At 44.5% G+C, this 12,771-nt stretch overlaps 1 protein-coding gene across 1 annotated transcript; it reads left to right on the top strand.

The window, feature by feature from the left end:
- Window positions 1-5,743: 5,743 nt before the first annotated feature.
- On the top strand, window positions 5,744-6,658 carry LOC310787871 (O(6)-methylguanine-induced apoptosis 2-like; the record flags this gene model as incomplete). The annotated part of the gene is made up of 1 exon (XM_083649331.1): window positions 5,744-6,658. One exon carries the CDS (start codon window positions 5,744-5,746, stop codon window positions 6,656-6,658), a length of 915 nt encoding a protein of 304 aa, XP_083505457.1.
- Window positions 6,659-12,771: the final 6,113 nt, after the last annotated feature.

Here is a 12,771-nt window from a genome sequence, read left to right as displayed (position 1 = left end):
ATGCTGTGATTCAAGATTAAATATTTTATTGCCATATCAAATGAATTGATTCGAATTTGTCTTGGCGTGTGCTCATAACAGACAAACAGAAACAACCACAATGACAACAACCACGCATTCACAGGGCAATATGTCTGCACATATAAAAATATATATAAAAAAGAAATTAGTATGTCATACAGTAAACATTAATGACAGAGCAAAAAAAATAACTGCAGAAGGACAAAGTGCATTAAAAGTTGTCGGTGCATTACATTTTAAATATTAAAAGACCCTGCTAGGGGGCATAGCTACATTGGGGTCGTGAGCTGAACAGCTGAGGAGGAGTTAAGTTAAGTTAAGTTACTGCTTCAGGGTACGTGCTGTTACGCAGACGAGTGGTTCTGCTCTTGATGCTGCGTAACCTTTTCCCTGAAGGAAGGGGGGCAAAAAGGGCATGAGCTGGGTGGCAGGGGTCCTTAATTATCTTCAGCCCCAGCTTCAAAATGCAGACATCGTAGATGTCACTGATTGTGACTGGTTACCAGACCTGCGTTCCAATACCCATACTTGTACTTCTTTCTTGTAGTATGTACTGCCGCTGCCCTCACAAAGTATGGATTGTAGTGTGTAGCATGCATGCAAAATGCATACTATTGGGACACACTACATCTGTCGTCACATGAGCTTCCTGAACTCCGACCTCTTGCTCACTTCCGCCGACGTCCGCAGCACCACATTTTTTTTTTAATTCAATAAACAAGTCTGGCAATAACAAACAGTACATTATACAAAAAAATCAAACTAAGCATTTACAAAATTGGAACAATCAAATAAACAAATTGCTGTTATATTGTAATGTATGTTGTTGTTTCTAATAAACTGATGTGATGATACTTACATGCAGTCTCATTCTTAACAGTATAATAACGTGCATATTTCTGTCAGTGTTTTTATCATAGTTATTGACGTGTTCACGGCGTCATGGAGGTGGGCATGGATTATACACGCAGCTCAGTCAGTGCGACGTAACTCCAGTAGGTGGCGGTAATGCACAAAAAGTTGTTTGCCAACCGCCATAAAACATTAGAAGAAGAAGGACTTCCGCTGCGCAAAGGATTGTGGGGAAGTTTGGCTGGTGCAGCATGCATCGATGCATACTCCGAAATAGGAGCTGATGTAGTACAACATCCTGGTACTCTTGGCATACTGCATCTGACATACTATGTATTGGGACATACTATTTCTTTCTTTTTTTTGCCTACTAAATAGTATGGAAGTATGGGTATTGGAACGGGGCCCTGTTCATTTCAGGATCCAGTATAAGATCCTGTTAACCACTTACAAAGCTCTAAACGGCCAAGCCCCAGCCTACATCTGCGATCTCATTCCACCACACCACTAGGTGGCGGTAATGCACAAAAGTTGTTTGCCAACCGCCATAAAACATTAGAAGAAGAATAACTTCTGCTGCGCAAAGGATTGTGGGGAAGATTGGCTGGCGCAGCATGCATGGATCCATACTCCGAAATAGGAGCTGATGTAGTACAACATCCTGGTACTCTTGGCATACTGCATCTGACATACTATGTATTGGGACATACTAATTCTTTTTTTGCCTACTAAATAGTATGTAAGTATGGGTATTGGAACGGGCCCCATGTCTATTAAGGACAGAGTGGTTCACAGTATGCTCCAGCCCACACCAGCCTCTACCTGGCTATCCACGCCACCTGCTGGCTTTTTTAGGTGTGGACGCTGTGTTCACTGTTCAAACTCTAATGACACCAAGCACTTTTCACATCCCCGCTCAGGCAAAAAATACTCTATTAATTCCTTCATCAACTGTAATTCTACTCATGTTATATATATGTTAAAATGTCCCTGTGGTCTTATTTATGTAGGACAGACCAAAAGAGCTCTTCAAATTAGAATAGCAGAACATAAAGCAGCAATTCGTAATAAAAATCTAGATTACTCAATTGCCCGCCATTATGTCAAAGCTAATCATGGTTCACCAGCCTCATTAAAGTTTTGGGGTATAGAAAAAAATCCAGATCTCCCCTAGAGGTGGTGATATAGGTTTAAATGAGGAACTTAACCTGTCCTGTTTTCTAGAATTGCACTTTACCATTATATTGTTTTTAACATACATTGGTCAATCTGCTGTATATTTTTTGCAGTTGACAAACTACTTTCTATGTTGGTTTGTCTTTGAGGTTAAATCTACTTTACTATAATAACTGTATTTTCCTTGTATTCTGTAACCAGGTAAAACCCTGGTTGAGTGATTTACCTCCTGAACTTTTTCAAAGGTCTTTTTCTAACCATTGTTGGTTTTAATGTATTTGTCATCTTGCTGCTATATATTTTTGCATCTGACAGTTAATATTGAATTGCTGGTCTGTTAATGTGGTGGTAAGTTGTATTGGATGATTGATTGTATGATTTGGCAGCCAGCTTGCAGATTGCTTGCTCCTCCCCTCTGCTCCTCATTCAAACACACTGTGAATCCAATGCAAACTCACTCTGAAGAAGAGCAAGTGTCGAAACGTCAGTGTTTGATCTGCACCTTATAATAAACCATCTAAAGACGACCTGAGTGCTCCAGTATTCTCCTTCTGATGCTACTGTGGTTCCCCAACTGTTGAGCACCAGTCTCCGTCTTCCTAACTGTGGTTTAGCGCATGAACTTTCTCTAAGTTTCGGCATAATAGTAGTTAATTCGATTTGGTAGAGCGAGTCCCCCATTTAATTTGGTTAGTTTGAGTGTTTTCAATTTTATCCGAGGTTTTCTTCCTCCCCAAATAAAATTTGTGAGGGTTTTATCCCATTGATCAAAGATTTTTCTTGGTATGAAAATTGGCAGGTTTTGGAACAAGAAAAGAAATCTTGGTAGTATATTTGTTTTAATTATCTCAATTCTCTCTATTAATGATAGTGGTATTAATGTCCATAAGGTCCACCGTATATAATTTCAGTCAAAAGAGAGCAGCTTTTAAATATAGGTAGAAGTCCCAGACTTCACATTCAGCAATCAGACAGCTCAAATATTTTTGCCGCACTCAGTCCTGAGGGGATAGAAAAGATGCTGACAGGTCTTTTTCAATGACAATGGCAAGTCCATTTTTTGCTAACAGTAGAGTGCATTGTATTTCGTCCATAAAAAGTCCAGCCTATCTCTCTCGCTCACGCTCACACTCTCTCTCTCTCTCTCTCTCTCTCTCTCTCTCACACACACACACACACACACACACACACACACACACACACTCACACACACACAGAAAAGCTCATTCATCTGGGAGGTCATTACAGCTCCTCTTATAAATTCTCTCTGACTTCAATTCACTGAACAAGCTGCTGCAGCGGCACAAAAGAAAAAAGGGGAATTTCTTCCAGTGGTAAATTTAAGTGGCTCTTCCAGAGATGTACTGTCTCCCCTTCCCACTGCTTCCATCCTTTTCTTCAGCCCCCAAAAGTGCTGCATTCAGTGGTTTCCCTGGCTGAGAAACAGCCTCTCCACAGCCTGGCTGAGAAACAGCCTCTCCACAGCCATTCTTCCTTGGCTCTTCTCCCAGAACAGAACATTGATTGATCAAATGGATTGAGTGGAGGTCACAGAAGGAAAGAGGGCTTCCTGCCGTCCGTTCTGCTGTGACGGCTGATTTTCATCGGACGCTATCTTTGTCTCGGGCCGAGCCGATGACGCGGAGATATGATCAACCCAAACTATGATGGCAGCAAGGTGTGAAGTGTGTGGTTAGGTCATAGTGATTTAGGGCCATATGGAAATCCATTTTATTTTCTTCCAAATTCTTTTTTTTTTTCATTTTAATTTTGGGTTAGGATATAGTGTGTGTGTATATACTGTGTGTGTGTGTGTGTGTGTGTGTGTGTGTGTGTGTGTGTGTGTGTGTGTGTGTGTGTGTGTGCGTGCGTGCGTGCGTGCATGTGTGTATATATATATATATATATATATATATATATATAAGAAAAAGAGAGGAAAAGATGGATGAGAAAGAAAGAAGGAAGAGAGCGAAGAAGGGAGGGAAGAAGGGAAAATACAGCGAGAGATGGAGAGAGAGCGAAAGAGCAACCTAAACAAATTCCCTGCAGTATAATTTGCTGATACAGAAGATACAGTGATGAAGAGAGAGAGACAGAAGAGAAGCACTCCCCAGTGAGCAGACTAAGAGTAAAAATAAGAGAGAAAAACTAATTAACTGGTGAAGTCCCCGTTGTGGGCAGCACGCATGCGCACACAGGCACGCACGCACACACACACACACACACACACACACACACACACACACACACACACACACACACACACACACACACACACACACACACACACACGCTAGTAAACTGGCAACCCCCTGCCCCCTGCTGGTGAGTCTCTATTTCTCACACACACCACAGTTGCCAAATCTGCTTATTATAAGTGACTTCGGGCTTGGTTTTCTGTAACACCACTTTCAAATAGGTTGAGCTTGTTTCTAAAGTGTAGTTGCTTATTTTTTGTGAGCAGGAATTTATTTTATATTAAAAAAAGATACAAGACACAACCACAACAGCAAATACACAACACTCCAAGGTAGTGCCTGCACATGCAATCAATCACAGGTCAGCTTCAGGCTAGTGAGGCCACTTACACAGTACAGACACACACACACTCACAGGTCAGCTTCAGGCTAGTGAGGCCACTTACACAGTACAGACACACACACTCTTTGAACCGAGGCGCCCTGTGAGTCACCCCACACTCAGCTCTGCATGATTTGCTCAAGTGGCATCACTGGTGACACTGTGATTTATGACAGACAGTGATGATGCCATAGATATTGTGACTTCATCACTGATGTCATAACTCCTTCACTCAGAGGCTATAAGTAGGACCGGTGCAACTCAAGCAACTGGAGATCTCGACATCACCTATTGCATAAGTGAGTGAAATATCCAGGATGATGCCATCAGTGAAATGTCATTAGTGATGGCACTCGAGCAATTGTGATGACGTCAGTGAGTGATGCCATCAGTGATGATGTCACACACACACACACAGACACACACCGCTCGAGTTGCCAAAGCGACATCACTGTCACGCTTGATATTGTGACATAATCGACGGACAATTGCTAGGCTGATCATGCTCAGCCCAAATGATGCCATCAGTTACTGATGTCATCAGTGAGTGATACAATTGCTCCATTTGCGTTGCTGACATCACTGAAGATGTCACAGACAACTGATGATGTCAACTGAGCATGCTCGCCCAGATGACACACAGACACAATGACACACACTGCCGGTTTGCTCTAGTGATGTCACTCCAACAAAGTTAAAACAAAATTTGAGCGTGCAATGCACATTAAATCTCGGATGATATTGCTCAATTGAGCATGCTCAGAATGCCCCCCCTATTATAGTCGTACAATTCCACCTTATTGTTGTAAACAAATGCCACCCTATTATACTGTAGGTGTAAGATTGTAATTGCTTGAGTGACCTTACTGGTGACAGCAGCACTAATGACATCACTGACATCACACTCATGACATCAAATGTTCGAGTGACATCACTGATGGCATCACCAATTCTCATCAGCGATTTATGACAGACACTGATGATGTAATAGACATTGTGCCATCATCAGTAATAAACATTGTGACATCATCAGTGATGTCATAAATCTTTCTCTGCACAGGCTATAAGTAGGACCAGTAACAACAGAAACAACTTTATGTCATCCTACTGAATCATGGGCAAACTACAGCGAGGACCACCAGTGGCAGTGGCATGTGATAGTGCCAAGCACAAAAGACCAACTCCAAATCAATACAACCTATCTTTTGGTGGCCCAGGAGCCTACAGCCCCCATCAGGTACCTGCTCCAGTGAAGAGGACCGGCCTGACAAGGAGACCTTATTTGGCAATCTCCGCCCCTCCTGTAGTTGTTCCTAATGACCCTCCGTTCCCATCACCATGCCACTATGAGGTGAAAGACACCTTGACCCAGAAAGGCCCCAAAATAGCGATGTCCCCCTTCAAATCCAAAACTCCAAGGTTCCGTGCTCCGTTGGACAATTGGGTCCCAGGCCCAGGAACCTACAGCCCCCATCAGGTCCCTACTCCAGTGAAGAGGACTGTCCTGCCGAGGGGAACTTATCTAGCAATCTCTGCCCCTGCTGTTGTTCCTAAGGCGCCTCCCTTCCCATCGCCATGCCACTATAAGGTGAAAGACACCCTGATCCAGAAAGCCGCCCCGGTAGCCATGTCCCCCTTCAAATCCAAAACGCCAAGGTTCCGTGTACTGTTGGACAGAAGTGTGCCGGGCCCAGGAGCCTACAGCCCACATCAGGTCCCTGCTCAATTGAATAGGACCGCCCTGCCGATGGGACCTCATCTGGCAAAAGGTCTGGCAATCTCCAACCCTCCTGTGGTTGTTCCTAAGGACCCTCCCTTCCCAGGCCCAGGGCAGTATGACATAGTGGATTATGATGATCTGTGTAAGGAACCCGTGTCCACTGCTGCATTTCTATCCAGGACTAAACGGATACCACGAGCTCTTTGGGGACGAGGGGGTCCCGGCCCAGGTTCCTATGACCCACAGATGTTATCAAAGCAGTCCTTCTTTCACAATGACTCCAAGATCTGGATTCCTGCTGGCTTGTGACAGCCCCATAGTTCAGGAGTAAGTTTGCATGACAACTATTATATTTTCTGTCTATGCTACTGGGACTAATCATGATGGTTTCTAACAGCCCACTGAGCACCTAAGGACCAAGTTTGTACAACAGCTATTATATGCTTCCAGATGCTGACACCTTCAAACAACCGTATGATTGGGAGAATAATAGGTTTTGAGTCTAGATTTGAATATTTCGATATAACCGGCTTCCCTAACTGAAAGAGGAAGATGGTTCCAGAGATAGAAGAACGCTGTAGAACGCAGTACAAGAATGCTCTGCTACATGATGATTGTTTCTTGATTTTACGGATGTAAGCTAGTTACAGTCCTGTGAGCGGAGGGCGCGGCTGTGCTGCAGCAGGTAGTCATGTATGTTATGATGTAGCGGACATTAGCTGTCTTACAGAAGTTACCCATTTCGTTTGGCCACCTTACTGTTGTTCCCAAGGTACTGCCACAGCGGTAAAAGTGCTTCTGTTATTGAAATGTTTTAAAAGGTCAAATGGCTTTTGTTATTTAAATCTTTTTTTTTGTTCTTTACAAAAGATCCAACTCACTGCGGCAGTACTGCAGCCAGATTAAGAGTAAGATCTGTACATTGATGGCAGTTGCAACAGAATACTGGGTTTAGCTAAGGGTCTTATCTAAATGTGTATGAGGCATTGTCTTCACAAAATGTACAGCTATTCGCTTGTGTACGTTAATCCAGAGGTCCGAGCGTTTTCAGAAAAGCAAGAAAGAAGCTCCCACACACTGCCCTGCCTTCTGCTCAAGTACCCCCATAGCTCCATGTACACCCTAGGGGTACGCAAACTCCAGTTTGGGAACCACTGCTCGTGCCCTACAGTATGCTTTTGCCGCAGGTTTCCCGAATTTATTGGATGGGGTGTGAGCAAGAGTTGTCCAATTTATAACCTCAGCAGGAAGGATATATGACTCACTGATGATGTTACAATGTATATGACATCATCAGTGGGTATAGTGAAAAAGGAGGGTAAGTGGGTATGACATCATCAGTGATTTATGACATCACTGAGATGCCCAACCAGTCCACTTCATTCTACTAGAAGTAGACGATCTCGGGGTGCTTACAGGTCAGAGTGTAACATTGAATGTCCTTCAATTTAGCTCCTGTAGCTGTTTCTGCCCACACGACTTTACTTGGGTGGGCTGCCCAGGTATATTAACGGCCGCAAAATTCTATTTGGCGACCCATTTTAGCTTTTTATTTTTATTTGTTTATACCTGTTGTTTATATATATATACCTCCCTCGATTAGGGTTGTCACGATACTAGAATTTCAACTTCGATATCGATACCCAGGAAAATATCGATACGCCGTACCATTTTCAAATTTGTTTTAGGATACATTTATTTTTTATTATTTTAACGAGAAAAATGTTTTATGAATTTGTGCAAAACAAACTACTGTAAAAGACTAGTTTTAATTGTCTTAAGTAGTGTGTATGTATGTGTGTGGGGGGGGGGGGGTCCATCTTCCATGTACAATTTCCCCCAAGCTGCTATCAGAGCATGTGAGCGGAGTGGAGTGGTAATAATTACCGCTCCTCGCTCATGGAGCGGCCCTTTCCACCCGCTCCAGCGCTCACGGCCGCTCACGGCTGCTCCGCTCCAGACCGCTCCCCGCTCCATACAGATTTCACCCGCTCCCACTCACCGCTCCGCTCCGCTCAAAAGAATAAAAAAGATAAAAAGGCCAGGGTGTTTTAATTTGTGTTTAAACGCCTGGGCAATGGACATTGCTCACTACAAATAACATGAGCTCAGCAGAGTCGGCTGCATGTTCGTTGTCGCACCCTTAAAGCAATAGCCTAATAGCGTATATGTGTCTTTATGTGCGGCTCGTGCGCCAAGAGGAAAATGACGAATACTGGCAGAATTTTTTTTATACAATTCTCGCATGAATTATCAGACTAAATTCATCGGATTCAGTGTATACTGTATAGATTAAGAGAAACAAATAAAAAAAAAGCTGATAAAGAAAATGTGTGCTGGTGCAACGAAATTCAACTTCAAACAGAGCGGCATCACTCAGCGCAGCTCTCAGTACGTTGCGTAATTACGCACGCAGCAGCCCCACTGAGGAGATGCAGGAGCCCCACTGAGGAGATGCAGGAGCCCCACTGAGGAGATGCAGCAGCCCCACTGAGGAGATGCAGGAGCCCCACTGAGGAGATGCAGGAGCGTGAGGCAGAAAAGGAATAAGCATACTGCTTATTACATGTTCAATAATAGCCTGAGGAGTCTGACTCAGACTCCTCAGGCTATTATTGAACATGTTTTTATGACATGAATAAACAAACGTTCTGTCTGTCTTCAGTCAGGGTCCATGAGTCTCTTCCTTCTCGTCTCGCAGCAGCTGGCAAGAAAATAGTGGGCGTGCACATGGCCACGCACCGATGCATTCTGGTCCGAACATGTTGTGATCGAAACTGGAGCGGGACTGAGCGGGTGATCGGTGCCTCTCCAACTTTCGCTCTGGTCCCCGCTGACCGCTCCACACTCCGCTCCGCTCACATGCTCTGGCATGTAGCACATACCTGAACCCACAGCCTGCAGCTGCCCAGGGGCCAAAGGTCAAGGGTCATCCATTGTCCAACTCACCTGATATGACCTGCCGGAGAGAACGGGTGAGAGGTGTGTGTGTGTGTGTGTGTGTGTGTGTGTGTGTGTGTGTGTGTGTGTGTGTGTGTGTGTGTGTGTGTGTGTGCGTGCGTGCGTGCGTGCGTGCGTGCGTGTGTCAGAGAGAGAGAGACACAGGAAGAGAGAGAGTTCTTGTCTTCACAAGGATCACGAGGGAAATCTTAAAATTAGAATTAGGATTTCCATTTGTAAGGGTTGAGGCAGGGGTTCCCAAACTTTTCTGACCAAGTATCACTATGTACCAAACCGAATTCCCCAGGGACCACTTCCACTGCATATAGCCCCCCCCCCTTCCCATTACAATAAAAATTTGCTGATTTAACCATGCAACATGCAATAGCAGCAGAAGAGCTAAATAGCAATATAAGGCTACTGGTTCAAAACGGACACACACACACACACACACTCACACACACACACACACACACACACACACACACACACACACACCTGCCAACATTAGGCTGTGAAAAAGAAAATCCCTTTGAAAATGTTTTTTTCCCTCACCAAAATTTTGCCTAACTTTGAAGTGTTATTTAACCACCTTCCTGACAAGCTAGCTTGACATGGTACCAATCGATTCCTTAGGTCTTATAGATTCTGGCTTTAAAACGGAACGCATCTGAACAAGCTAGGGGGGATGGCCGCAAAAATGTTGTCCCTTTTTAAGCCAGATTTAGGGCAATAGATCTAATTTAAATTAAGTTAGTAACACTACACACCGCCACATAAACATAACACACACATTACACATGCTCAGATTAACCTCTGATTATCCCACACTAAAATAAAAACACACAACAGGCCAAACCTATTTCCACATAACGCACAGATGAATCAATAGCGAACAACAAACATCCAGTCCAAAAGCCATCCTGCCTGCCACACCCAAGACAGAGACAAGTGGGGTGTGCAGTGGCAATGTGCACAGCGGCACGCGCACCACACACTAGTCTCGCTGGCCAGCCTCCTCTCCCTTCCGTCCAAGGAGTCTGGCGCCGCAGGTCTCCATAACTGGGATAAACCCTCCCCTGCTCTACAGCTGCTCTCCCATTTGAGCGACTGTTTCGGTGGCAGCCGGATGTCCGCTCCCAGCTTATTACAAGCTCTGTCATTGGCTCCGACCATGTCAATCAGAGCAGCTTCCGCTCCCTCCTCCCTGTGTGTCGCTGTAAATAGTGCCCTGCCGCCTCAGTGAAAACAACAACGCTAACTAGCTAGCAAGCTAACGGCAGAAACCTACACGCTAGCTCGTTGCTACACACTGAAAACGGCAAGTTGGATTGTTTGAAACTATTTTCCAAGGGCACTGCCGCTAAGCGCCGCCCATCGCAATCCCACTATGGAGACCTGCGGCGCCAGACTCCTCGGACGGAAGGGAGAGGAGGCTGGCCAGCGAGACTAACCACACACAGACAAGCGCAGCTGTAGCCTGCTGGCTCCAGACCTTCGAAGCCACGCCCACTCCACAGTTGTGGATTTGGCTCTTCTTGGTCTGGCATTGCATGTGCAAAAGCTTTTTCTACGGTTGAAAATCCAATCACGGGTGCTGATTGGCTAACGCTGTTGTCAGTCAGTCTTGCCTGCAAGAGATCGCTGCCTGCTGAAGCTTTATCTGTTTGGGCGGGGAGTGAGCCCTCGTTCACACAGGACGCCGGACGTAAGCAGAACTGAAGCTTGAAGCAGGCACAAGCTGAACGTACGCCTTACTGTTCACACAAGAAGCCTTCTCTTTTCCTCTCAGCGCCTACTCTCGCACCTTGAACCCGCCCACAACTCCCATTGACTTCATGCCTCACCGTGAGGCTCAGCGTGATGCTGAAGCCGTGAGGCCCTCACGGCTTCACGGCTTCAGCATCACGCTTGGAAATTCGGTTGTGACTGGGATGGTGAAAAACAAGGTTTGTGCACTTCTGCCTTTTCATTGTTGCATTTAGGCTAGTTAGGCTACTGTGTGTTTTGGAGGCAGTTCCGCGGTCCATGCCGCTAAGCCTCTGAAAGTAAATTTCCAAAAGTGATATTTCCCAAATATCTCGATATATCCAAAAATCGGCCCAAGCCGGCTACTCCTCAGGGTTAATGTGTATCTGTAAAAACTGGGATAAGGAAATTAATAGTCATAGTGTGCGTGTGTGTGTGTGTGTGTGTGTGGGAATGAATAGGCAGGGGTGGCCAAACTTTTTTGGTTGAGGGCCGCATACAGAAAAATATAAGGAGTCGCGGGCCAAACAATATTAAGCGCGGCAGTTTTCGCGGCAAAAAAATTGGACCCTTGTGCCATCAAAAATTTAATTTCTACCTAAATAAATATATGACACATAGTTTATTGATGTGCTCACCTATTACAATGGGTATTTCTGTATGTTATCAAATTTTCTTTTCCTGTGCCAACAGGTTAAGACAGAGATAATTTAACATATCATTAGTATTAAACATTCATTCAGTATATATATATATTTTTTTTATAAATAGACCATGTCAGGGTGCCCAAGTATAACCCATTTTCAATGGTTTTAAATTGAAAAAACGAAATGGGGGGAATCCATTTTTTTGTTTTTGTTTTTCAGTTTCTTTTTCTTAATGTTTTTGTTTTTCCTATTTTTCCCCCGTTTTCCGTTTTAAACTTTGAAACAGAAAAACGGAAAAACATTTTTAGCAACAAAGAAAAATAAAAAAAATGGCGGGCCACTTAAAAACGGGCAGCGGGCCGCAGTTGGCCCGCGGGCCGTAGTTTGGCCACCCCTGGTCTAGTGTGTGTGTGTGTGCGCATGCGTGCGTTTGTGCGTGCGTGCGTGCGTGTGTGTGTGTGTACATATACAGTGTATGTACCTGTGTGTGGGATACTGACAAGCCAATAAAGTGTAGTTTACCAGAGAACAGGCATAAACAGCACCACCAGAATTTTTATGAAAGAATCTCATTGAAATAAAGCAGAGCCTGACACATTTTACAGAGTGCAGTGTTGAGTTGCTACACTGTAAAAATACTTTTATAAGACTATGAAACAGCTGATCCGCTGCCAAAGGGGCCTGTAAAGAGAAGCCAAACACTGTATTGCGTAACAGAGAGGCCTCAAGGACCCTCAACCTCATTGTGTGTGCGCGTGTGTGGATCAGTGTAAATGTCATTGACTTTTTACTAAAACTACTACTACGAGGAAATCTATTGAATAAAAACTAGGATAAAATGTTAGGCAGGGACGAATTGGGAAGAGATTCAAAATGTCACTGTTTCAAAGTGATGTCTGGTAGACGTGACCTCCCTGATTTCTAAGTTAAAACAGCCCCGAAATATGTTGGGGATGCAATTCTCGGCGGGCATGCGGAAACGTTCACGGCACCTGTCGCAAGCGCAAATTAGAGCCGTGCCAATTCTGCCAAAAATCATCTGCGCCCCAAAATGCCTGCGCAAACGGGATTTGGGCGGTCTTAACT

Source organism: Poromitra crassiceps (assembly GCF_964638095.1).
Source record: "Poromitra crassiceps genome assembly, chromosome: 13".
NCBI classification, from domain to species: Eukaryota; Metazoa; Chordata; class Actinopteri; order Beryciformes; family Melamphaidae; genus Poromitra; species Poromitra crassiceps.
This window is presented reverse-complemented; position numbering and strand designations above follow the sequence as displayed.